The 27929-nt window shown below is 42.0% G+C and overlaps 1 protein-coding gene across 1 annotated transcript in view; it reads left to right on the top strand.

Annotated features, from left to right (window-relative positions):
* LAMA1 (laminin subunit alpha 1) overlaps nt 1-27929 on the top strand; it is a 180642-nt gene that overhangs the window by 63300 nt on the left and 89413 nt on the right. The window contains exons 4-16 of the mRNA XM_003924833.4: nt 4390-4632; nt 6422-6601; nt 9361-9450; nt 11444-11561; nt 12546-12724; nt 13372-13477; nt 15426-15586; nt 17012-17152; nt 18204-18377; nt 19855-19956; nt 21246-21457; nt 23024-23135; nt 23952-24062. Of these exons, the coding sequence (XP_003924882.1) occupies nt 4390-4632; nt 6422-6601; nt 9361-9450; nt 11444-11561; nt 12546-12724; nt 13372-13477; nt 15426-15586; nt 17012-17152; nt 18204-18377; nt 19855-19956; nt 21246-21457; nt 23024-23135; nt 23952-24062 (1929 nt within the window). The remainder of the gene's footprint in view (nt 1-4389; nt 4633-6421; nt 6602-9360; nt 9451-11443; nt 11562-12545; nt 12725-13371; nt 13478-15425; nt 15587-17011; nt 17153-18203; nt 18378-19854; nt 19957-21245; nt 21458-23023; nt 23136-23951; nt 24063-27929) is intronic.

Below are 27929 nucleotides of genomic sequence, written 5' to 3'. Positions count from 1 at the left end.
AGTGGCAGAGGCACTCAAAAAAATTCGTTTATAAGTGGGCCTATGCAGTTCAAACCCGTGCTGTTTAAGGGTCAACTGTACACACACATTTAGACGTACATTTGCACAAATGTATTGCATACCTGTTTTAAAAATGAAAAATACTGGACTTCGGTTTTTTAAAAAGTTCCCATATCCATCCAAGTTAGAGGAAGTCTGGAGTCAGTAGCAGTTCACATGGAGAAAGGCATTTTTTGGTTACTGTTGCTTGCTACCCCAACCTGAGTTAACAATCTAAGTTTACTCTCAGAAAAGTGAATGCCTGCTAAGGCTGAATGACTAAAACAAGTGATGTGATATTTTCACTATGTTCTTTACAATTCAGAAAACATTTGGAGTTCTCTATTCAGTTCCTGGGAGCTGCATGTTTTTTTTTTTTTGAGACGGAATTTCGCTCTTGTTACCCAGGCTGGAGTACAATGGCGCGATCTAGGCTCACCGCAACCTCCGCCTCCTGGGCTCAGGCAATTCTCCTGCCTCAGCCTCCTGAGTAGCTGGGATTACAGGCACGCGCCACCATGCCCAGCTAGTTTTTTGTATTTTTAGTAGAGATGGGGTTTCACCATGTTGACCAGGTTGGTCTCGATCTCTCGACCTTGTGATCCACCCACCTCGGCCTCCCAAAGTGCTGGGTTTACAGGCTTGAGCCACCACGCCCGGCCTGCATTTTAAAATAAAGTTGTGTCCAGAGCCTTATGACAAGGCAAGGATGTCTTGTTAAATGATGAATTTTTTCAAGAAACTAGAATATAGAGGCTAAAAATGAGAGACTCTGGAGGTGATATATGATAGTTGTGCTCAGGTACTTGAAGGACAGTTACATGAAGGTGGATTCCAAGATCTTTTCTGCATCTCCAGCAAGTAGAATATTACGGAGGAGCTTGAATAATGTCAAAAAAGATTCTCTGGCCAGGCACAGTGGCTCAAGCCTGTAATCCCAGCACTTTGGGAAGTCGAGGTGGGTGGACCATTTGAGCCCAGGAGTTTGAGATCAGCCTGGGCAACATAGCAAGACCCTGTCACATGAAAAAATGCAAAAATTATCCAGGTGTGGTGGTGCATGCTACTCTGGAGGCTGAGGTGGGAGGATCACCTGAGCCCAGGAGGTTGGGACTGTGGGGAGCTGATACCATGCCACTGCACTCCAGCAGCCTGGGCAACAGAGTGAGACCTTGTCTCAAAAACAAACAAACAAACAAACAAAATCCTCTAATGAGGGGGCTGTCATAAAAAAAGGACTGTCTTAGGAGCTAATGACTTTCCTGTCACTGGAAGTACTTAGAGAAGGCCTGGGTTTTTGGAAACATAATTCCTTCTCAGTGCTAGATTTTGAGTTAGATATCTACCAGGGTCCCTTCCAAATCCAGGATTTGTCCGGCTAGTCTCCTCCTGCTGGTAATAGTCATCTACATTCATTTTTTTTCTCCAGTTTGTTTTCTCATTACTCTGACTTTTTTTTTTTTTTTTTTTTTTTGAGACAGAGTTTCGCTCTTATTGCCCAGGCTGGAGTGCAATGGCGCGATCTCGGCTCACCACAACCTCCGCCTCCTGGGTTCAGGCAATTCTCCTGCCTCAGCTTCCTGAGTAGCTGGGATTACAGGCACGCGCCACCATGCCCAGCTAATTTTTAGTGTTTTTAGTAAAGACGGGGTTTCACCATGTTGACCAGGATGGTCTCGATCTCTTGACCTCGTGATCCACCCGCCTCGGCCTCCCAAAGTGCTGGGATTATAGGCTTGAGCCACCGCGCCCGGCCCGACTTTTGTTTTTTTTAAATTAATAGACATGTTTGGGAACACTTTTAGGTTTATAGAAAATTGAGCAGAAAGTACAAAGTTCCATACTCCTCACCCTCTCCCTCCCCTCTGGTTTTGCCCACTGTTAACATCTTGCATTAGGATGGTACATTTGTTATAATTGGTGAAACAATATTGGTGCATTATTATTGTTGAGTCCGTAGTGTACATGAGGGTTCACTCTTGGTGTGGTACATTCTGTGTATTTAGACAAATGTGTAACGAGATATTCCCACCATTAGAGTAAGCAGGTGGTTTCACTGCCCTAAAAATCTCTGCTCCGCCTACTCATCTCTCCTTTCCTCCCCCTGAGCCCCTGGCAGCCACTGATCTTTTTGCTGTCTTCATAGTTTTGCCTTTTACACAATGTCATACAGTTGAAATCATATAGTATGTAACATTTTCAGATTGGCTTCTTTCACTTGGTAATTTTTTTTTTTTTTTTTTTTTTTTTTTTTTTGAGATGGAATTTCACTCTTGTTGCCCAGGCTGGAGCACAGTGGTGCAATCTCAGCTCACTGCAACCTCAGCTTCCCAGGTTCAAGCTATTCTCTGGCCTCAGCCTTGCAAGTAGCTGGGATTACAGGCATGCACCTCCATGCCTGGCTAATTTTTTGTATTTAGTAGAGATGGGGTTTTCCGTGTTGGTTAGGCTGGTCTCGAACTCCTGACCTCAGGTGATCTGCCTACCTTGGCCTCCCAAAGTCCTGGGAGCTGGGATTACAGGCATGAGCCACCATGCCCAGCCTTATTTATTTATTTAAAGACAGAGTTTCACTCTGTAGCCCAAGCTGGAGTGCAGTGGCATGATCTCAACTCACTGCAACCTCCGCCTCCCAGGCTCAAGTGATTCTTGTGCCTGAGCTTCCTGAGTAGTGGGGACTACAGGTGTGCACCACCACACCTGGCTAATTTTTTCTATTTTAGTGGAGATAAGGTTTTCACATGTTGCCCTGGGTGGTCTCAAACTCCTGAGCTCAGGCGATCCACCAGCCTCAGTCTCCCAAAGTTCTGGGATTACAGGCATGAGCCACTGTGCCTGGCCAGTAATATGCATTTGAAGTTCTTTCATGTCTTTTTGTGGCTTGATAATTCATTTCTTTTATTCATAATATTTTATTGTCTGGCTGCAACATAGCATGTGTTTCCATTCACCTGTTAAAGGACTACTTGGTTGCTTCCAAGTTTTGGCAATGTTGGTGCAGGTTTTTGTGTGGACCTAAGTTTTTAGTTCCTTCGGGCAAATACCCAGGAGCATGATTGCTGAGTATGGTGAGCATTTTTAGTTTTGTAAGCAACTGCCAAACTATCTTCCAAAGAGGCTGAACCATTTTGTATTCCCACCGAAAATGAATGAGAGTTCCTGTTGTTCCACATCCTCACCAGCCTTTGGTATTCTCAGTGTTTTGGATTTTAGCCATTTTGTAGATGTGTAGTGGGCTTTTTTCTCATAGTTAGATGTGTTATCTCCAAATCACTATGAAAAATGCTTTTAACACTATTATTAATGTAACATAATGCCAATATCTTTCAGAATCCAAATAAAGACTGGAAACAAGAAAAAGCTTTTATGTTCATACCAATATTGATAATAATAATAACACAAATTTATTTGTATTTTTTTAGTTTATTCTGAAAACAAATTCCACTAGGAGGTGATTCACGAGACGCATTTCTGATTAACATGTATAAGCAGCTATACGCCAAAGCTTCGATTTTGGCAATCGATGTATACCAGTTCTCAAGATGCAGTTTTGTTTTTGAATAGCTGCTACTGATTCTATTTCCCCCCGCCTCCCCTCCTCTCCCCTCCCCTCCCTTCTTCTTCTTCTTTTTTTTTTTTCTTTTGAGATGGGGTCTCACTCTGTTGCACAGGCTGGACTGCAACCTCCACCTCATGGGTTCCATCAATTCTCCTGCCTCAGTCTCCCCAGTAGCTGGGACTATAGGTGTATGTCACCATGCAAAGCTAATTTTTTTTTTTTTTTTTTTTTGTATTTTTAGTAGAGATGGGATTTCACCATGTTAGCCAGGATGGTCTTAATCTCCTGCCTTTGTAATTCACCTGTCCTGGCCTCCCAAAGTGCTGGCATTACAGGTGTGAGCCACCATGCCTGGCCTTGATTTTATTTTTTAAAAAATTTATTCTATGTATTTAAGGTGTACGACTTGATTTGATACACTTATACACTGTGAAATAATCATCACAATCCAGATAATTAATATATTTAGCACTTCACATAGTTACCCTTTTGTGTATATGATGAATACTTAAGACCTACCGTTTTAATAAATAAATTTTGAGTATTCAGTACAGTGTTGTTACCTTCCCTTATATCTCCAGAAGTTACTCCTCTTGCGTAACTATAACTTCGTATGCATTGACCAATACCTCCCTGTTCCCCTCTCCCACAGCCCGCGGCAGCCACTATTCTATTGATTCTGAGTTCAACTATCTTAGATTCTACATTTAAGTGAGATCATGCAATAGCTCTCATTCTGGGCCTGGCTTATATCGATTCTGGATTGAGACTTTTCAGTGTCTTTGTTTCAGGTGTTTCAAGTCGCATATGTCATCATTAAAGCTGCCAATGCACCTCGACCTGGAAACTGGATTTTGGAGCGTTCTCTGGACGGCACCACATTCAGCCCCTGGCAGTATTATGCAGTCAGTGACTCAGAGTGTTTGTCTCGTTACAATATAACTCCAAGACGAGGCCCACCCACTTACCGGGCTGACGATGAAGTGATCTGCACCTCCTACTATTCCAGACTGGTGCCACTTGAACATGGAGAGGTAGGTATGGTGCCCACTGTGGCAAGATCTGTTTCCTCATCAGAGTCTGCCTGCATCAAATGTTAAGACAGGCATCATCAGCCGGGCACAGTCTCTTACGTCTGTAATCCCAGCACTTTGGGAGGTCGAGTCAGGCAGATCACCTGAGGTCAAGTGTTTGAGGCCAGCCTGACCAATGTGGAAAAACCCTGTCTCTACAAAAAATACAAAAATTAGCCAGGTGTAATGGCACATGTCTGTAATCCCAGCTACTTGGGAGGCTGAAGCAGGAGAATTACTTGAACCCGGGAGGTGGAAGTTGCGGTGAGCTGAGATTGCGCCATTGCACTCCATTCCGGGCAACAAGTGTGAAACTCCTCAAAAAAAAAAAACAACAAAAAAAAACAGGCATTGTCAGAGCCAACGTCAAACACTCACAATTGATCTCTGTCAATACAAAGATCTTTAATATAATCATCTACCTCTATTTAAAGTGGCCTTGAATTGTGTCTATGATGAGTAATTTCACAATCAATATAGTTGACCCTGTTGACTTCCTGTCTTCAGGGAGGCTCTCAGTCTTCACTCTGCTGTGATTTCACATTATGCCTTCAGACCCTCCTTCAGATCATCTTCCCTGCAGCACCAGGGCAAGGTTTGTTGAAATATTAGAGAGCTAAAATGTCCCTCAAAGTTGTAGTTCTCGGTTTTTCAGTGTTCTCCTCTCACTGGTGGGTGGTGAGCACTGGAGACTCTTCAAGTCTTGCAGCTCAGTGCCCAGCTCGCTCAGATTGTACGCACTTCCTTAAAGTCAGAGTATAATGAAAAACAGCTCATTCTTTAGTAGCACCTGGCTGTATGGGATGAGACTACAAAAACTCTCCAGTGCTCTTTGCGGTGGGAACTCTGCAGCAAGCTGTGCGTTGTTTCAAGAGCAGAGATTAATTAAGAGAGCCTGTATCACTCAAGCTTTGTGGAATTTTTTTTTTTTGTTCTTCTTGAAGCCTATTCATAACATTTAAAATTTGCTTCAGAGAAGTTGTAGCCTAATGACAGATGCTGAACTACCCTAACCACACGAGGAGAAATGGTCCTCTTAAAAGGTTTTCAGCAATAATGCCATTATGTGATGAATGTCACAGTCTTTGTTCTTCGCATTCTAGTCTGGATCCACATCTGATCTTCGGCAAGTGAAGGTTTTCTTTTATATCAAATTTTAAAGTTTGAGTCATAACTTACATTCAGGAAAGCATACAGATTTTAAGTATATAGCATATCTGAAACACTGAAATAGATAACTTCAATAAACTGAAGATACTGAGATAATGGTAATTCACAAGTAATTAACAAATCTTAGATGGATTTTTACAAGAAACTAGTTTTTTGTTTTGATTTTAGATAGTATCTCTTAAATATTTTGTCCTGACATTAGACAATCCGGGCTATATTTTTGCCTGCTTAAAATTGACGTTTGTGGCTGAGTACAGTGGCTCTTGCCTGGAATCCCAGCACTTTGGGAGGCCAAAGCAGGTGTATCACCTGAGGTCAGAAGTTCAAGACGAACCTGGTCAACATGGTGAAACTCCATCTCTACTAAAAATACAAAAATTAGCCAGGCGTGGTGCATACCTGCAGTCCCAGCTACTCACGAGGTTGAGGCAGGAGAACTGCTTGATCCTGGGAAGTGGAGGTTACAGTGAGCCAAGATCGCGCCACTGCACTCCAGCCTGGGTGACAAAGCCAGACTCCATCTAAACAAACAAACACAAACAAAGTTGATGTTTGTTTATTTCGATGCCTTCCTCTTCAGATTCATACATCACTCATCAATGGCAGACCAAGCGCTGACGATCTTTCACCCAAGTTGCTAGAATTCACTTCTGCACGATATATTCGCCTTCGCTTACAACGCATTAGAACGCTCAATGCAGATCTCATGACGCTTAGCCACCGGGAACCTAAAGACCTGGATCCTATTGTTACCAGACGCGTGAGTATGCGACAGCACTCCTGCCACTGTGAAAGATTCACTTTATTTAAGGGAACTCTTATTTTTCTTCTTTCCTTTTTGGTTGATCTTTCCCCCACATGTTGGCCTTTTTTTTTCCCCCCTAGCGGCTATATCTTCATTTCCTGTAAGATTGCCATGTATCATTTGTTACAGATGCTGCCTTTAGGTGATGGGCCGAAATCCTGTCCTCAGGCCCCTTATCCATCCCACCCCATAGTGCCATAATGTGGTGAATGTCATGGTCTTTGTTCTTAACATTCTAGTCTGGTTCCACATCTGATCTTCAGCAAGTGAGGGTTTTCTTTTATATCAAATTTTAAAGTTTGGGGCACTTACTTACATTCAGGAAAACATACAGATTTTAAGTATATAGTTAAGTGTATAAGACTGGTGTGGCAAAAATTCTCTTCTTTTTCTCTTTATGCCTCTTTCTTTACATTTCTTGCTAGCACTTTCTAGTTGGCAAGATGTGGCAAAAATTGTCATAGCCCTTCAATAACCCAGGAGTGGGATTACTAAGTTATGGAGTAGCTGGATGTTTAACTTAAAAAAAAAAAATGCTAAACTTATATCAAAAGTAGTTGTATCCAGCTGGGTGTTGTGGCTCACGTGTGTAATCCCAACACTTTGGGAGGCTGAAATGGGAGGGTCACTGGAGCCTGGGAGTTTGGGATCAGGCTGGGCAATATGGTGAGACCTCAACTCTATTTAAAAAAAGAGGAGCGGGCCGGGCACGGTGGTGCACACCTGTAATCCCAGCATGTTGGGAGGCCGAGGTGGGTGGATTACGAGGTCAGGAGTTCGAGACCAGCCTGACCAACATGGTGAAACCCTGCCTTTACTAAAAAAAAAAAAAAAATGCTGGGTGTGATGGTGCGCGCCTGTAATCTCAGTTACTCAGGAGGCTGAGGCAGGAGAATCACTTGAACCCAGGAGGCGGAGGTTGCAGTGAGCCAAGATCGTGCCACTGCACTTCAGCCTGGGCAACACTCTGTCTCGAAAACAAAAACAAAAACGGCAGTTGTATCCTTCCGTAGTCTGACCAGGAATGTGTGAGAGTTCTGGCTGCACCACACACTCTTAGCTATTTAGTGCTGTCAGTCATTTCTCTGCCGGCTCTTCCTATGTGCATGCATTGGCATTTTGTGATGTTAATTTGTGTTTCTCTGATGACTAATGTTGACAATGTGATTACTAGTATCCAATCAGAGTTTTTTTTGGTCCAGTTTAAAATTGGACAAAAAATAAGCCTCCTTATTACTGACTTATAAAAGATTTTTATGCTTTTTTGTATGAATCCTTCATCAGATATGTACATATTGCAAACATATCTGTTCTACTGGGTGCTTGCGCGTTCACTTTCCTATGACTTTTGATGAGCAGAGGTTTTGTGATGAATCCCAATTTATCATGTTTTCTTTTGTGGTTAATGCTTTCTATGACCTCTCAAAAAACATTAGCTTATCCCAAAGTTGCCAAGATATCACCATAGGCTTTCTTTTAGTAGCTTTATAGTTTTAGCTTTTACATTTATAATTCATTTCATATTAATTTCTTTTGCTTGGTGTGAGGAAGAAGTGAAAGTCTTTTTTTTTTCTATATGCGTGTGCAATCGCTCCAGCATCATTTGTTGAGAATACTTTACTTGTTTTGGGGCCCTTGTTGAAAACTATTCAACCTTATTATTGTGGGTTTATTTCTGAACTCTACTGTTCTGTAGATCTATGTGTCTATTCTCATCTATTTGTCTATTCTGTAGATCTATTTGTCTATTCTTGGTTACTGAAGATTTATAGTAGGTTTGAGGGGTCAGGTTTCTTGTATTTCCTTATACATTTTAAATCACTTTAATTTCTATTAAAAAAATAAAGCCTGCTAAGATTTTCATTGGGATTCCATTAATTCTTTAGACCAATTTGGAAAGAATTTTTGAAGACATTTTAACAATGTTGAGTCATCCAATCTGTGAACATGCTATAACTTTTCACTTCTATAAGTCTTCTTTAACTCCCCTTGGCAGTGTTTTATTGTTTATTTGAAAAGATCTTGTTCAGTAATTCTCAATAATGTTCAATAATGAAAAAAGAAATCAAAGGCACCCATTAGTAAGAGTAAACTTATTTGTAGATGACATGGTTATGTAAGCAGAAAATCTACAAAACAACTACCAGAAATAAGTGAATTTAACAATGTGGTAAAATACAAACTCAACAAACAAAAATGAATCACATTTTTAGACACTAGCAATGAACAATGGAAAATGAAATCTAAAAAGAAGTCTATTAACACCAGCATGTAAAAACATAGAGAAGTGAGAAAAGCATTTTATTCTGTTAATGTGATTTGCATTTCTTGATTTGTGTGTGGTAAACTAACTTTGCATTCTGGGATAATTCTTACTTGTTCCTGATCTTTTCTGTAGTGTTATATCCAATTTCCCATATTTTTTTAGGGTTTTTAATAACGATTTTTGAAAGATTACTCACTTGATTAAAGATGCAGCCAAGTTGGGGGATTTTTTTAGACTTCTGTGGGTTCTGTTGAGCTAATTTGAGCGTAATTCATTTTAGTTGAGCACAGGATTCCTTGTGCATGAAATATAATTGTTAAATGTACATATAATTATATTTTAGATTACCAATAAAAACCCTTAAACACATGAAATATTTGTTGCTGTGGCAACATTTTCATTTCACTGAAATTGAGGTTTTAATTTTTGTTCATAACTTTTTCCTTAGTATTATTATTCAATAAAGGACATTTCTGTCGGAGGCATGTGTATCTGCTATGGCCATGCTAGTAGCTGCCCATGGGACGAAACTACAAAGGTGAGTTCTAGTATTTTACATTTTGCTAAAACTTCAAAAGAGAAATTGTAGCTATATTTGCATTACTCTTTTTTTATTCAAAGCAAACATGGAAAGGTATAAAATTACACTGCAAAAAAACAGATTTTCAGAAATTTATTGTCTTCTTTAACAATTTCATTTTGCTTTGGAGGATATATTTCTAATTAAGTTCTTACAATGCTTTTTTTTTTTTTTTTGTGGTAAAATAGCCCTAACATAAAATTTACCATTTGAAAGTGTACTGTTCAGTGGTCTTATTAATTTTGAAGCTCTTCTGTCTATAAGAACATGAAACAGACAACATATGCAGTTATAAATTATGTTTACATTTATTTTTTAAAAGAAGTTTTCCACTTTGGGAGGCCGAGGCGGGCAGATCATGAGGTCAGGAGATCGAGACCATCCTGGCCATGGTGAAATTCATCTCTAATAAAATACAAAAAATTAGCCGGGTGTGGTGGCCTACACCTGTAGTCCCAGCTACTCAGGAGGCTGAGGCAGGGGAATTGCTTGAATTTGCGAGATGGAGGTTGCAGTGAGCCAAGATCATGCCACTGTACTCCAGCCTGGCAAAAGAGCAAGACTGTCTCAAAAAAAAAAAAAAAAAAAAAAAAAGTCTTCTTTTTCTCCCCTTCCATTTTTTTGGTACTACATTAAGATTTAAAAGGGGCATGGTGGCTCCCGTATTTAATCCCAGGACTTTGGGAGGCTGAGGCTGGTGGGTCACTGGAGGCTAGGAATTTGAGACCAGCCTGGCTAATATGACAAACCCCGTCCTTACTGAAAATACAAAAATTAGTGAGGTGTGGTGGTGTGCACCTGTAATCCCAGTTACTTGAGAGGTTGAGGCATGAGAATCGCTTGAACCTGGGAGGTGGAGGTTGCAGTGCGCCGAGATCATGCTGTTGCACTCCAGCCTGGGTGACAGAGTGAGACTCTGTCTCAATTAAAAAAAAAAAAGATTAAAAGGTTTATCTGTTTTAACATAGTATTAAATGAATAATATAACGTCTTCTCCATTTATTTATTTCTTTATTTCATTTTTGAGATGGAGTTTCACCCTTGTTGCCCAGGCTGGAGTGCAATGGTGTGTTCTCGGCTCACTACAACCTCTGCCTCCCGGGTTCAAGCAATTCTCCTGCCTCAGTCTCCCAAGTAGCTGGTATTACAGGTGCCCAGCACCATGCCCACCTAATTTTTTTTTGTATTTTTACTAAAGATGGGGTTTCACCATGTTGACCAGGCTGGTTACAATATCTTTTATGAAGTTACTTCTTATTTTCCTCTAATCTTTGTAGTTCTTTTTTTTTTTTTTGAAACAGAGTCTTGCTCTGTCACTGGGTGCCAGTCTGGAGTGCAGTGGTGCAATCTCAGCTCACTGCAATCTCCGCTTCCTGGGTTCAAGCAATTCTCCTGCCTCAGCCTCCCAAATAGCTGGAACTACAGGTGCGTGCCACCATGACCAGCTAATTTTTGTATTTTTTAGTAGAGATGGGGTTTCACCATGTTGGCCAGGATGGTCTCGATCTCTTGACCTCTTGATCCTCCCACCTCAGCCTCCCAAAGTGCTGTGATTACAGTTGTAAGCCACCCCGCCCGGCCATCCTTGTAATTCTTTACCTCTTGAATAGGACTATTCTATTATCAGTGCTGAAAACTATATAGAAGAACACTAAGAAAATTATTAATAGGAGCTTCTAAACCCTTACTGTCCATGTATCTCTTTTAGAATTTTTTTGTTAGCTAAGTCATATTCTGGTTTTGCTTTACTCCTCTTCATTTCTGTTTATAATCAGGTTGTTTGTATATATTGGCAGCTAAAAATTAAAAACCAGTTTGCTTTGATGATAATCGTACATCTTCTGTTGTGAGGTCTTGCCACATATTTGACAGATAGGTTCTTTTCATCCTAAAATTAAGAAAAAGAAGCAGATACATTTTCTGATCCAGTTTTGGCTTCCTTATTGTATAGAAACTGCAGTGTCAATGTGAGCATAATACTTGTGGGGAGAGCTGTGACAGGTGCTGTCCTGGATACCATCAGCAGCCCTGGAGGCCAGGAACCGTGTCCTCCGGCAATACATGTGAAGGTCAGTACATTTAGAATCTGAAGGTCAGTACCCTCTTCCTCTTAATACGTTTAAGTTTGTGGTTGTCTTAACTACTTTTATAGTTAGCAGATAACTTACTTTGTTAGACATTTAAGTAGTTTCCAAGGCCGCAGATTATCTTAAAATTTCAACTGGTGTGGCTAAATTTATCTTTGTGGGTTTGCTATTGTATCTAAAAGTCCCCCTTCCCATATAGCCTATCATTCTGTATTAATTTAATTTTATGTTTTACCATGGGATCTGCCAGGTTGTATATTCTGTAGCGATTTAGATTTAATTTTTAAATAGACAATATATTCACAAGATTCCTACATCTAACAATATGTAAAAGTATATAGTAAAAAGCATGACTTCCACTTCATCTCCCTCCTTTGCACTTTGTATTATTTTCTAGTATGTCCCTCCCAAAATTGTTATGCATATAAAGCATACATTAATGTATCCCTGCAGCCAATACAGTTCTTACACAGAAGACCATGTACTATGTATGCCATTATACGTATCACTTTTTATATTTAACAATGTATCTTGAAATTCTTTCTATATTAGCAATTTGAAATGCTGTTTTTAAAAACAGTTGCAGAGTTCCATTATACAAATGTAGTATAATTTATTAAACAACTGCCTATGGATGAGTATTTTGATGGTGGCTAGTCTCTTGTCCACACAAACAATGGTGCCGTAATTAACCGTGTATGTGTCCTCCTCGAGTGGGCAAGTACTTTTTCTGCAAAATATAATCCCAGGAGATGGTTTGCTGGATCAAATGGGTATGCGCATTTATTATTTTGACATTAGTAGCTCTTCCCAATTGTCCTCCATAGTATTACCTGTATCTTATTAAAATTATTTATTCTAGGATTTTAATTTAGCCTAGAGTTACAGAACTCACTTAAGGAGGTTAAGCGTTTTCTTCCTATAAGGCATGCTGTGTAAATAAACTATGTTAAAATATTCTTCTAGCATGTAATTGTCACAATAAAGCCAAAGACTGTTACTACGATGAAAATGTGGCAAAGCAGAAGAAAAGTTTGAATACTGCTGGACAGTTCAGAGGAGGAGGGGTCTGCCTAAATTGCTTGCAGAACACCATGGGAATCAACTGTGAAACCTGCATTGATGGATATTATAGACCACACAAAGTAAGAATATTTCTTTGCCATAGCTGATCTTCATCATCTTCCCCAGGTGGAAAGGAGACTTTGCCAAGTCTTAACCTTTGTATTGGAGACTTTTGTAATATTTCATTTATATCCTTGTTATGCTGGTAGTGTTTTTATATATGTATTTCCTATTCTATCTGTCCTGCTTTCCTTGCTCAAAGTAGGATGTCAGTCATTGTTATTTAACTTGAATTCAGGGGCCCATTAGCTATGAAATCCTGGGTCAAAATAGCAACTGTAGACACGAAAAGTCAGCCATAACTAAACCAGCTGTCTCTTGCCTGTAGGAGGCGTTAATTGACTTGATATGCAGTTCTTACATGGGCCCTGTGTTGGTCTGGTTATAATGTGGCTCTGAGAGACAGCAGAGCGAGGGGGGCTGGATAGCAGGGATCATGGAAAAGGATGGCACTTTGCTAATGGTACTAACTACTGTCACCATAAAAAAATGTTTGGGCTTCCTGGCTTGAGATCACCTTATCTTCCTGAAACCTGCTCTCCACCCCCATGCACAAAATCATTGTAATAGTCCCATCTTGAGTAAAATCCAATACCTTCTTATTGATACTATTGTGAACATTGCTGTTATTTCTAGAAAGATAATCAGGGCAACCTCTGCCTTTCAGGTGTCTCCTTATGAGGATGAGCCTTGCCGCCCCTGTGACTGTGACCCTGTGGGCTCCCTCAGTTCTGTCTGTGTTAAGGATGACCGGCATTCTGACCTACATAATGGTAAGTACTTGATTCATTTTTTGTGCTTGCAGTTGATTTTGTGTGTGTGGAATATTTGCACATACTGGAACTATTACCATTATGTAGGCAGTTGGTAACATGATTCTTTATTGATTCTTTTGTTCACCAAACACGTATCAAGCACCTACTATGTGTCAGGCAGTTTCTGAGGGCCTGAGAATATGTACCTAACAAGGTAGTCAAAGTCCCTGCTCACGGAAACACTAAACAAACAAGTTTATGGGTGATATAATGCCAGGTCGAGAGGTATTGTCATGGACATAAAGCAAAATTAGGAGTCATGAATGGAGGGTGATGGGGTAATGAGGTGACAGTGTTGGGGTGATGCAATGACATTTGAGCAGTTAATTGAGCACTGGATGAAAGAAGAAATGAGGCTCATTTTAAAGCCATGTGTGGAACACAGTAAATAGCATTGCTCTGCTTAGCTTTTAGAAGACATTTGGAGGGCTTTGGCATCTATCATTTCACAGAGCAAGCAAGTCCGCTGGTTAACTTGGTAAATGTCAGAGTTCTTTCCATTTCAAAAACTGGCAAATTGACTTGCAAATATCAGAGTCTCCTGCATAGGTTGCGTCTGTTCAAACACTCCTGTAACCTCATTAAATTCTCAGCCACTGGCAGTTAAAATGGATATCGACCAGCAGGGATGGATAGGGCCCCCAGGAATGGGGAGGGTAAATTACCCAACTGACTGGATTCTTACACGCAACTGATGATGGGATGATGATGATAATGATAAAGATGATGGTAGTGATAGTGGTGGTGACATTGACCCTCAGTTGAGTTCATTTAAAAATATATATCATTTAAACTTTTCAACCATAGCAGATAGAAATTACTTAACCCACTTTATAGGCAAGGAAACTGCAGCTCAGAGCAGTTCAGAAATGTGGCCGAGAAGACACAGCCGGAAGGTTTCAGAGCGGACACTAAAAAAAAAGATAGTACTTGCTGCTCTCTGCCACGTGCCTGTGTGCTTTTCTTTTACAAAATAGTTTTATAATTTACAATGATACAGTTTTCCCATTTGAAGTCTACAATTCCTTGTTTTGGTGTATTGGTACCACCATCACCACAATCTAAGAGTTGAACATTTTCGTCACCCCGTAAAGAAGCCTCTTACAAACTAGCTGTCACTTCTTACTTTCCTGCAGCTTCTTCTCCCAGCCGCTGAAAATTATTAACCAGCTTTTTTTTTTTTTTTTTGCGGATTTACCTATTGTGAACATTCATAGAAATGGAACCATATATGTTGGTTTTTGGTGACTGGTTTCTTTCCTTTAGTATGTTTTCAAGGTCATCTGTATTGTAGCATGTATCAGTATTTCATTCCTTTTAACTACCAAATAATATTTCATAGTATGGACATACCATGTTTTATATATCCATTTGTCAGTTGATGAACATTTGAATTGCTTCTACTTTGGGGCTAGTAAGAATAATGCTACTAGGGACATTCATGTACAAGTGTTTTGTGGATGTATGTTTTTATTTTATTGGGTGTTTACTTAGGAGTGAAATTGCTGGATCCTGTGGTAACTCTATGCTAAACATTTTGAAGAAGTGTCAAAGGGTTTTCCAAAGTCACTGTACCATTTTTTATTCCCAGCTCCCTCCATGGGTTTCATCTCTGTTTTCTTTCTTTAAACAAGGAGTCGGCAAACTATGGCCCATGGGCCAAATCCAGCACACTGCCTGTTCTTTATGAATAACGTCTTATTGGAACGGAGATATAGCCATTTGCCTGTGTATTCTCTATGGCTGTGTTTGAATAATAATGGCTGAGCTGAGACTGCAAATGAGGCTCCGAGGCCAAAAAGCCTAAAATAGACATTCTCTGACCCTTTACAGAAAACGTTTGCCAACCCCTACTTGAAACTTCTTTTGCCCTCCTGTTGGGTCATTGCCATTGTTGTCTTTCTAGGGAAGTGGCCGGGTCAGTGCCCATGTAAGGAAGGCTATGCAGGAGAAAAATGTGATCACTGCCAAGTTGGCTATAAGGATTACCCGAACTGTGTCCCCTGTGGGTGCAACCCAGTGGGTAGTGCCAATGATGAGCCCTGCGCAGGGCCCTGCCTTTGTAAGGTAAGTGGGGAGGTCAGAGACACTCCTGAGCATCCTTTGAGCTTCTTTGGAAAAGGAGTGTTTTTCATTGGCTCCGATGATTGGTTCTTGAGCAAAGTGGTAAGGTTTAAGCAGAACTCCCCTTACCCCTTCTGAGAAGCATTACAAACCACACCCAGTTGGCTGTATTGTATGTGCTTGGACTTACATGGGCATCTGGCTTGCTTTTTTTGTACCTCTGGCAATGGTCATATATTCCAGAGGCATTTCTGTGGCTTCTTAGAGGACACCAAGCACTGCATACCTTTATATTCCCACCTCCCTCTGTGGGCCTCATCTCTGGGTTCTTTCTTTAAACCAGGAGTTGGTAAACTATAGCCCATAGGCCAAATCCAACACACTGCCTGTTTGTGTGGCTAAAGTTTTATTGGAACAGATCTGTATCCATTTGCTTATGTATTTTCATTTTCTTTTCTTTTTTTTAAAGATGAACTCCGGCTCTGTCACCCAGGCTGGAGTGCAGTGGCATGATCTCGGCTCACTGCAACCTCCGCCTCCCGGGGGCAAGTGATTTTTCTGCCTCAGCCTCCCGAGTAGTTGGGACTACAGCCCTGCTAATTTTTTGTATTTTTTGTGGAGACGGGGTTTCACAATGTTGAACAGAATGGTCTTGGTCTCTTGACCTTGTGATCCACCCGCCTCGGTCTCCCAAAGTGTTGGGATTACAGGCGTGAGCCACCGCGCCCGGCCTGCCTATATATCATCTATGACTGCGTTCAACCAATAGAGGCTACGTTGAGTAGTTGCCAAAGAGATGCTATGGACCCCTGGCTTAATTCTATGACATTCTTTTCCAGCTTTGTATTTGGAGGAGAACCAGATTGACGTTAAATTTCTAAGAATACCAATTAAAGGCAGATATGTTATTTTGAGTTTCTCTTAAAAAGGAGTTGAATAGTCATAAGAAATGCATTAATGTGGTTCCAGTGAGGGGTTTTATTTGGCCTTATAATAATAACAATTTTCTCATAATGCATAGGACATTCCAATGTACCTATGTGCGTATTCCCACCTATGTAATCTTAGGCACATATGTACATGACTGGAAATAATCTTGAGCATTTACGAATAAGACAGAAAATTCTATAGCTCTCTTCGAATTTTGAAATGCTTGAAAGATCAGTGAAAATGGAAGATTGAAAACAAAACAAAACAAAACAATTTAAACGGAATGACCGAGTTCTAAGATCTTCAGCCTTGTTCTTGACTACAAAATCAAATGATATATATTTCAAAATTTCTGTTCTGGAAATATTGACTTTATGAGGCCTCACCTTTGGATGTTTATTTACCTGTCTCTGTGGACCACTGCCTGTCTTGTTAATGTCATTGTATTCTCTCTGGACACACTGGTTTCAAAAGCTAATCTTCTACCCCAACTTACAGGAAAACGTCGAGGGGAAAGCCTGTGATCGCTGCAAGCCAGGATTCTATAACTTGAAGGAAAAAAACCCCCAGGGCTGCTCCGAGTGCTTCTGCTTCGGCGTTTCTGATGTCTGCAGCAGCCTCTCTTGGCCTGTTGGGCAGGTGGGAGGCGCTATCAGTGTGGCGGGATTTAATGAGCAGGTCGTATTGCGCAAGCTCGCACGAGCCGTGCTAGGAGAAATGAGGATGACTTCCCCAGTGACACCACTCTCATCCCTTTGCAGTGACACCAACGTGGGTCAAAGGCAGCCAGTCCTCTGTCCCTCAAGTTTCTTTATAGGTCATGTGCTTACTCCCTCACACATTTCTCTAGAAAAAACAGGATGATGTGGCACTGGAGAACATGTCATGTTTCAGTTTCTTCTGTGGGGAAATGGATTGGGTAGGGAGGTCAGATCTCACCCCACCTGCCCCTGCTACTCTCAGGCCAGGGAGCTCAGCGGGCCATGGGGCCAGGGGAGTTTTCCAGCTCTAAGAGCCAAAGGAGTAGGAGGCCCTCCAGTGGCAAGGATGGGAACAGCAGCAGGAGGTACGGGGTTTATGAATGCAGGAAAGTTGTTTTGGGAGTGGGGAGTTCTGGGGTGATGGGCTCAAGAGGGGTGTTCAGTGATAGCTAAGAGAAGTGGAGACAGTGTGATGGCTGCAGGCAAGGCAGGAGCCTCTCAGTAGGGACTTCCCACTGGTGACTGCTGTGGCCACCATACTGGGGGGAGTGCCATCACTTCTATGTAGGTGACACATTGGGAGTATACGATCTAGAGGTTATCTTTGTACATTTTTCAGCATTTGGGTAAAAAGCGGGAAACAATGAAGAAGAGGGAGTCAGAATTAGCAACAGACATTTCGCTTACTGCATTTATGATGCTCTCTGCTGTCTTAAAGTCTATACCCATGACCTTTACAGTTTTGCTCATTTGTTTGCTTATACTGGGTCTGCATTTGGAGTAGTGGGACTTGTTCTCAGGCTCTCCTGGTTCTTTACTAGTGGAAGGGTCAAGGGTCATGAGGTTCAACAGCCACAGGTGTTTTGTTAATGCCATCCCTAGAGAAGCTTTCTGGCCCATCTCTTCATTGTGAAAATATTACTGCTGCACTGGGTGAAATCTAAGGTAAGTTCTATTTCATACGTCAACATTCTTGATTCTTTTTTAAGGTGAACAATATGTCTGGGTGGCTGGTCACCGACTTGATCAGTCCCAGGAAGATCCCGTCTCAGCAAGATGTGCTGGGCGGGCGCCACCAGGTCAGCATCAACAACACCGCAGTCATGCAGAGGCTGGCACCCAGGTACTACTGGGCGGCGCCCGAGGCCTACCTCGGAAATAAGGTGCGTGCGTCCCTGCAGTAGTGACATCTGCAACAAAGATCTCAGGGAACACTGAGAAAGAACTTGTGCTGTCTGCACCATAGGTAGTCTTACAGCGCAAGTGAGTGTCGGACAGCATTTCACAGCCTGTGCTTGCATCTGATGATATGCAGGTTTTCTAGCCTTGTTAAACTTTATATTGTATCTTCAAATAAGAGCTTCTGCTCTTCTGGTCTGGTTCCCGAGCAGTGTGTGTGGTGAAGTCTCATTCCCATCTCTGAGATAAACTTCCTGGGTCCCCGGACCACTTGTTGATGAAGTGTCCATCACATTCCCGCTTGGTTTAGTTTGCCATAGGCTCAGCGGAGCAGGTCCAGGGCTTAGTGGAGGGCCTGGCCTGCAGAAAACAGCTCAGGGAAGGTTCCAGCAATGGAACTACTGTGCTGCTCACTCACTTTCAGTATCGTGGCAGGCTGTGCTCATCTGAAGTTCACATTTAGGAACAGATGGAATAATTTCTGCTTTTGTTATGTTTCAAGAAAATGCAAAATGGTGCTTCTGCAATGTGGACGTTGGTGTGCAGGGTTGAACCTTCCTTGCAGTGATGTGTTCCCATTCCCCTTCCCCAGTTATGCCACAACTCTCCAGATTCCGATTGATCTGAAATTTATTCTCAAGAATCCATCTCAATTATTGTAGCTTCCTGCTTTCCTGACTGGGCGTTTGTTTTGCTTTAAAGTAATGGCACACTTGCATGCTAGTGTAGTCTTATAGCTTGGAACACTTCTACTTAATTTGATGGTTATATTTTCATTTTAAAGCTTGTTTTATATATTTTTAAGGAGTATTTATTTTTGAAATGTTTGTTTTTTTCATCAAATTATAATCCTGCAACACGTGTTCTGTTTATATGATTTTATCAGCAGAGTTCAATGATTTTTTTTCTCTTGATATCACCTTTCCAATTTTATGGTGCAAAATTGGGTTCTAAACACTATATTGCTGTCACTTACCCATCATAAAGAAAATCTTTATTTTATATTGAAGGACATCTTATCAGAGGAAATATCTTTAGTCCTTTCTCTAACTAGCAAATCAAACATGTTGTCTATTGTCCTATAAGGAGGATGCTGAAATCAAAATGTGGAGATTGTAGACGTGGGTCAAACTCCTCATCCCCTAAATTACTTAAGTGAAGTAAATCTCTATTGTGTGATTAACAAAAGTTCGTAGTGATTTACCTTGTGGTCTCTAACAGAGTGCATTCTTCTGTGCTTTCAAACAATGTCCTGCATTTTGGTGATATTGAGTAAACAAAACGTTTATAAATATACTTCCCCTTCACTGCCTTTAATGTGAATTTCCTTGCCTGTCATGGCCGTGGGGATAGCTGGCAGCCTAGTGGTTTGCCGATGGATCCCAGTGACCACTTCCTCTTCCTTGATTGTTGCTGTGATTGTTTTCCCCTTTCGTGTTCATTCTCGCTTAAACATTTCAGCTGACTGCATTTGGTGGATTCCTGAAATACACGGTGTCTTACGATATTCCAGTGGAGACGGTAGACAGTAACCTCATGTCGCACACTGACGTCATCATTAAGGTGATCGTTTTTGCCTTGATTTTGCTATAGAGCTTAGGGCTTAGTGGGATGATAGTTTATGACTGAAAGTGAATAGGTGAGGCCATCCCAGCAAGGAGCTGGTGGCCAGGTGGCCATTCAGCAGAGCCTGGCCTTGTGTAGGGATGACTGAGATGGTGACTATGAGAATCTGTCTTTGAGCCCATTTCTGGAGTTGCCTCAGGACAGCACCTGCAGCTCTTCTCTTCATCTCCAGGGTGTACCCATCCTTTCACATTTAAAAAGGGAAGAGAGCTGGGTTTGGTGGCTTATGCTTATAATGTAAATGCTTTGGGAGGTTGAGATAGGAGGATCGTTTGAGGCCAGGAGTTTGAGACCAGTCTGGGCAACATAGTGAGACATCCTCTTCCAAAAAATCTTAGCCAGGCACTGTGGCACGTACCTGTAATCCCAGATACTCAGGGGGCTGAAGTGGGAGGATGGTTCAGCGCAGGAGTTCAAGGCTATAGTGAGCTATGATCACACCACTGTATTCCAACCTGGGTGACAAAGAGGGAGCCTATCTTTAAAAAAAAAACTTAAGTTAAAAGGAGACAAATTTTTGTTTTGACCTTGAATCTACTACTCTTTTAAGTCCCCCTTTCCCATGCCACTTTGTCTCTCAGATGAATGGATTAGGCAGTGCTTGGCAGTAAAGGACAGTAGATATGTTGCCATGTTTGTCCTCAGCCTCTGTCCCCATTCCCACATCCTCAGTTTCCATAAAAAGACCCAGATCAGCCCCACTCAGGAGGGCTCCCCACATGGTAATGTCCCAGGGTGGGGGCACGTTTGGGCAGAAACCAATCCAGGTTCTCATGTCCTTTCACCTGGAGCTATCTGCACTTCCATCTCCAGCCCGAACAGTTGCAGACACACATGGTAAATCACTATCGTTAACAGCAAGTTGATGAAAAGCTGGAGCTATGTTTACACATTTTTTCTACTTCTGCACTTTAGTTAAAGATTAGAGGTGTCAGTTGGGTTGCTTTGATAAAATCTGTGGGCAACTGCATGACTTTATTTCTTTTCCAAGATCCCAGCAAAATACACAGCCTTTCAGTTTATTACTAGAACCCCGGTAAAAAGAATACAATGAAACACCTTTTCTCTGATAATTCTGGGCCAAGAGCTATACACACCATTGTGTTCGCCACAAGACTCTAGGCACCAATGAAAAACCATGTTGCTGAATCCAAAATTTGATTTGATTTTTTATTTTGTCATTAAATTAAATGACAGATATCTTTTCTCTTGTTTTTAAATGTTAGGGGAATGGACTCACTTTAGGCACACAGGCTGAGGGTCTGTCACTGCAACCCTATGAAGAGTACCTAAATGTGGTTGAAATTGTGCCTGAGAACTTCCAAGATTTTAACAGCAGAAAGCAGATTGATCGTGACCAGCTGATGACTGTCCTTGCCAATGTGACACATCTTTTAATCAGAGCCAGCTACAATTCTGCAAAAATGGCTCTTTACAGGTATGTATTGAAAATGGAGGAAAAACTTATGGGGAAGTTACTTCAATTTTATCCTTATTTATTAATATATATTTTAAGCTTAACATATTTTACATTCATTATATTAAGGACAGAGCTAAAGGAACTGGCTATCTTAAAAATCATTACGTTTATAAATGTAATTTTATTGAAAACATAAGAACAATTGTCCACAACAAGCGAATCCAGTAGAATACAGACTTGACATTAGGACAAGAAACTTTCAAAGGGGGTTTCTGGGAAATGCCCGATGAGTTAGCAATTGTCTGGACCATATTGCATGTTGCTCCTGGTTCTCACTATCCTAATGGTAATAGTCTTAGTTAATGGCCTTAGTTCTTTTTTTTATTTTGAGAAGGAGTCTCACTCTGCTACCCAGGCTGGAGTGCAGTGGCATGATCTCAGCTCACTGCAAACTCCACCTCCCAGATTCAAGCGATTCTCCTGCCTCAGCCTCCCAAGTGGCTGGGATTACAGGCGCCAGCCACCATGCCTAGTTAACTTTTGTATTTTTAGTAGAGATGGGGTTTCACCATGTTGCTCAGGCTGGTTTCGAACTCCTGACTTCAGGTGGTCTGCCTGCCTCAGCCTCCCAAAGTTCTGGGATTACAGGCATGAGCCACTGTGTCTGGCCATGGTCTTCGTTTTTACACAGTCCATTTAAGTGAATTTATCCATCGTTGGTCATTTTATTACTTTGAGGAGGGTGACTTCTGGCAATGCCGTGCCAAGCATAAAATTCTATGCAGCTAGGCCAGGCGCGGTGGCTCACGCCTGTAATCCCAGTACTTTGGGAGACCAAGGAGGGAGGATCACAAGGTCAGGAGATCAGGATCATCTTGGCCAACATGGCGAAACTCTGTCTCTACTAAAAGTACAGAAGTTACCTGGGCATGTTGGTGCATGTCTGTAATCCCACTTACTGGGGAGGCTGAGGCAGGAGAATCCCTTGAACCTGGGAGTTGGAGGTTGCAGTGAGCCAAGATCGCGCCACTGCATCCCAGCCTGGACACATAGCGAGACTTTGTCTCAAATCAAACAAACCAACAATTAACCAGGCATGGTCAGGCACGCCAGTAGTTCCAGCTACCTGGGAGGCTGAGGCATGAGAATTGTTTGCACCTAGGAGGCAGAGGTTGCAGTGAGCTAAGGTCATGCCACTGCACTCCAGTCAGGGTGGCACAGCAAGACTGTCTCAAAAAAAGAAAATAAAAAAATAGTTGTATGCACCTAACACAAGCATACCATGACACATTTAGGAATAATCTTTGTATTTGTGATAATTGAATGGACTAATTTTTCTGAGGTGCTTCCACCCCAAATAAACAACACCAGACCTTTCCCACAGTAGTCTGGGCAACAGCACGTCTCTGAAGGCATTTCCAGGGAATAATGATGGCTCCCGGAGACCATATTATCGTGAAAGACCTTTAGTTATTTTTAAAAATCACATCACCCTTTTGTTGGATTTAAATCTTTCAGGAGCCCATGTTCATTGAGGGGTGAGATGTGTTTGTGAGCATGTGAGTCACATAATAATGTTTGTAGGTTGGAGTCCGTCTCTTTGGACGTAGCCAGCCCTAATGCCATCGACCTGGCAGTGGCTGCTGAAGTGGAACACTGTGAATGTCCGCAAGGCTACACGGGGACCTCCTGTGAGGTGACGCTTCTCCTCTCTTCTGTCTTTTTCCTTTCACTCCTTCCTAAGGGGTAAACAGCGTACTGAAGGTGATGTCACGGCAAACATTTGAAGTTCGGCTTTAGCAACCCAGTGGTTGGCTCAGACTTTTGGGGGCAATAGAAATATTAGAAGTCACATTGTTTAAAAAAAATCAGATTCCTCCACCAGGGATGGGCTGGGGCACCAGGCAACATTCTGACTTACTACTGCCCTCCTGCCTTAGTCAACAGGAAACCTGCAATACCCGTGCCATTGACCATGTTTCTAAGGAGGATGGAACTTGATCATATTTGAACATTTGCAGATCACCAGCATGTGACCCGGGCAGCTTTAGACAAGCCAGGCCTACTTTGAGACCTTTTGTGGCCCCTGGCTGGTTTACTTTGGTAGGCTCCACCTTCCATGTGAAATAAATGAAAATCCACCTACAATCCTCAACAAATCTGTTGCTAAAAATATTTTGAAATTACTTGGACAAATGTATTGATGCTAATACCATAACAAGAATAGATCATAAGACCCATCACACAACCATTAAGTGTGTGTGTGTATGTTTCTGCCTTTAAAAAGAAATAAGGAACTGGATTATGGTGATGTTTGCAGAGCTCAGTATTTTTTTTTTTTTAACTACAAATCATTCAATTGTACACTTAAAATGGGAGAATTTTGTAGCATGTAAATGATACCTCAGCAAGGATGTTTGAGAAAAGAGAAAGATATTTCTGTACTGATAGGCGACTGAGCAGTTTACGTTTGTACGTAGTGGAAGGAGGATGACCTGCCTTTCTCTTGCAGTCGTGCCTCTCTGGCTATTACCGAGTGGATGGAATACTCTTTGGAGGAATTTGTCAACCCTGTGAATGCCACGACCATGCAGCTGAGTGCGACGTGCACGGCGTTTGCATTGTGAGTCCCTCGCCCAAGTTCAGGTGCCCTCTCCTCCCGCTTCAGAGCCATTTGCTGTGTACAAGTGATTTTTTTTTAAAGTGCTTCCTCCGTGGAATAACCCTGGCCTCATAGACCCCGAAGAAAATTTACAGATCTAAGCTCATATCATGAAATGTTTCCTGTGTGGTTTTTTTTTTTTTTTAAAGTCACTTTGGTAATAGTGGAAAAGGGATCTAAAATTTCATTATAGTTTCTTTATTAGAACAATATAAAGGAATTGTTTTTATTTGCTGAGGCTATAAAGCAATAGAAATGTAGAAACTGTTGTCCACTTATTAAATAGAAAGGATAAGATCTTTGAGATGGGAGCGCTATTAGTTATTTATTTGAGGCAGGGTCTTACCTCGTCACCCAGGCTGGAGTGCAGTGGCACCGACACCGCTGACTGCAGTCCTGGACCTTCTGGGTTCAAGTGGTCCCCCTGCCTCAGCCCTCCAAGTAGCTGAGGCCACAGGCAATGCTGGTATTTTTTTTTTTTTTTTTTTTTTTTTTTTTTTTTGAGACGGAGTTTCGCTCTTGTTACCCAGGCTGGAGTGCAATGGTGCAATCTCGGCTCACCGCAACCTCCGTCTCCTGGGTTCAGGCAATTCTCCTGCCTCTGCCTCCTGAGTAGCTGGGATTACAGGCACACGCCACCATGCCCAGCTAATTTTTTTGTATCTTTAGTAGAGACGGGGTTTCACCATGTTGACCAGGATGGTCTCAATCTCTTGACCTCGTGATCCACCCGCCTCGGCCTCCCAAAGTGCTGGGATTACAGGCTTAAGCCACCGTGCCCGGCAGTGCTGGTATTTTTTAAATCATGATATTACGTAATATACCATAAGAAGATGAATAAAATATAATCACACTCACTTATATACCATGCTTTATAGTTAGTCGGGATAAATTCATGAAACAGGTCCCTCTTTCATGCAATATGAGTTGAAACAGGGCTTAAGAAATAGGTAATCCTGAGGATGAACTATGGGGCAGGTATGGGGCAGGACTTGCTTCTTAACTTCAATCAGGAATTCTTCTAGGCTGTATGCTTTGAAGCCAGGCCACACTCTGGGGTCTCATGGGTTCGATCCTCAGAGGTGGAGTGACTGCTAATCAGCGGTACCCTGGTCACCTGGAAGGGAAATGTTCATGCTTTTTCCAAAAGGGATTGACTGAGTCACAGAGTTGGAAAAACTTAATTACCAGGCCCAGGGGAGAAGATCTCAGAATGATGCCCAGCGTGGCTTATTCTATCTAGATTAATTTTTCTTTCTTCTGTAAGTAAAGTTTTAATTTTGCCCTTTGTTCTGTAAGCAAAGCTTCTGTAGGAATTGCGCGAAGGGGCGGTTTTCAGGCAGACTCAGTCCCTCCAGGATTGCTTTCCTCAGGTGCACAGCTGCCAACCACTTAATGAGGTTGTTGCTTTTTTCACCTCCTTTCCTTTGCCACTTGGGTTTGCAAGGCCTCCTGCCAGCATTTGGGGTGGGGTGGGGTTGGGGGACAGCAGGCTGTGGTCTCTCATGCGTCCATTAATGTATGTTTACAAATATATATGCTCATCGTGAAAGTGCTCAATAGCAACTGGCCTTAAAGCTTTAATTGTAATAAATAATAACTTTGCAGCTTTAAACATGTTTTGGAAATAATTTTAGACTTCCAAAGAGCTATGAAAGAGTTATAAAAGTACAGCGGGTTCTGGAGTAAGCCTCCCCCGGTATCCCCTAATGCTGCCATCCTGCATAGCCAGAGTATAGTTATCAAAATGAAGAAGGGGCACAGTGGGATTAACTGAACTCCACTCCGCTTTCCGATGTCGTCAGTTTTCCGATCATGCTCCTTTCTTTTTCTAGGATCAAACCCAGGACGCCATACCATTCAATGACCTTGTCTCCTTAGCCTCCTCTCCTCTGGGACAACTAGTTCCTCACTCCCTTGTCCTTCATGACTATGGCATTTTTGAAGAGCCCTGGTCACTCTGTGGAATGTTCCTCCGCCAGGGCTTGTCTGAGGCGTTCCTATGACTAGGTTGAGGTGATGCATTTTTGGCCAGAGACATGGAGGTGCTGTGCCCTCTCATTGTGACCAGAGGGATATGATATCCGTCTTCTTCCTGGGGCTGTGAATGTGGGTCACTTGAATTAGGTGATGTCTGCCAGGCTTTTCCACTCTAAAATTACTATTTTCCTCATGTTTAACAACTAATGTTTCAGAGGGGCAGAAATAAAAAAAGTTGTATTAGAATTTAAGGAAATACAGTCAATGTGGTAGCGTCATTTATCTGTTTCATCTAACTTTGCCTTTTTTCTAATCAATTGTTAAAAGAAGCCATTAATTCTTCCTTTTATGTAGTGGCTCATAGCCCTGGGCCTTTCATATAACCATCTAGCTTCCAGGAGTTGATTATTTTTATAGTTCATTAGAGACAAGGTTCCAGTTTCTCTCAGAGCCCCTGTTTTCTCTCTGCGCTCTCTCTGCCCTTTGTTAGAAGGAGAAACCTGTTTCTTTTCCTTGCAGCTTGGCGTGAGTTAGAAAAGAGAGTGGCATCACGGGAAACTGAGCATGTCTTGGGCCCTCAGGTCTTTCTTTTTTCAATCAAGAGATGTTTTTCCTCCTCACGGAGAGAAACAGTCTTATTCCTTCACATACCAGATCCACTGTCAAGGACAGTCAGGTGACGGGCTGGTGGCACATACCTGAAAACACACTGACACAGACCCTCAACAGAACTACACATGAGTTTCCTCAAAGAGAAGGAGCACAATCTGATTCCTTTGTCAGAGAAAACAGACCATAGACATCTCCCAAATAAGCATTATCAAATATTTAAAAATGAAATTGCAGTTATTGTGCAGAATACTTTTAGCTCAAACATGTAACCCTTTACTAAGAACAGTTGCGCCTTTTTTTTTTTTTTTTTTTTTTTTTTTTGAGACAGAGTTTTACTCTTGTTTCCCAGGCTGGAGTGCAGTAGCATGATCTGGGCTAACTGCAACTCTGCCTCTCAGGTTCAAGTGATTCTCCTGCCTTAGCCTCCCGAGTAGCTGGGATTAAAGCACCCACCACCATGCCTGGCTAATTTTTTTTTTGTATTTTTAGGCGAGTCGGGGTTTCACCATGTTGTGCAGGCTGGTCTCGAACTCCTGACCTCAGGTGATCCACCTGCCTCTGCCTCCCAGAGTGCTGGGATTCCAGGTGTGAGCCACTGTGCCCAGCCACATCTTGAATTAATTTGAATTCATTAGCAAAATCAAGGTCCTAAGAAGGAGGAGAAGGGAAAAAAGTCTAAGACCCTGTTGTCTGAGGACCAGCAATGGGAGCATTGCCTGGGAGCTTGCTAGAAGTACAGAAACTCAGGTCCCATCTCAGACCCCCCGAATCAGAATCTACAGGTAACCCAGGTGCATTTATTAATATATTCGCATTCCAGCTTAGATGCTCTGGTCTAGGGTAACCCTGAGTAAAACTGGTGAAGCCCTGGAGTAAAATGGATGTAATAACAAATGCTTACAATTCCAAATTAAATGTAATAGACGGGAAAACTTGAATCAACCTGAGAAATGATGGAAATGTATATGGTTAGAAACTGAAAATACTATTTAAATTGCTAGATGAAAAATGACCAATAAAAGTCTGTAAAATGAGTGGCTCTAAGAGTAGGGGACAAGGGAAAGTGGGAGCCAAGGTGCACACCAAGAGGAGCAGCCGCACAGGTGTGCAGAGCAGCCCCGCTGTCCTGGAGCCTGTCGCTGCCCCGGGGGTCGCTGCTGCCTGGTCCTGGCCCCAGTGCCCACCTCCCCTCCCCTCCCTGCCCTTTGCTCCTGCACACCTACTGTCCACCGGGTT

This window comes from Saimiri boliviensis, chromosome 13 (assembly GCF_048565385.1).
Source record: "Saimiri boliviensis isolate mSaiBol1 chromosome 13, mSaiBol1.pri, whole genome shotgun sequence".
NCBI classification, from domain to species: domain Eukaryota; kingdom Metazoa; phylum Chordata; class Mammalia; order Primates; family Cebidae; genus Saimiri; species Saimiri boliviensis.
Note: the sequence above shows the minus strand (reverse complement) of the source record. Positions and strands in the feature narration are given on the sequence as shown.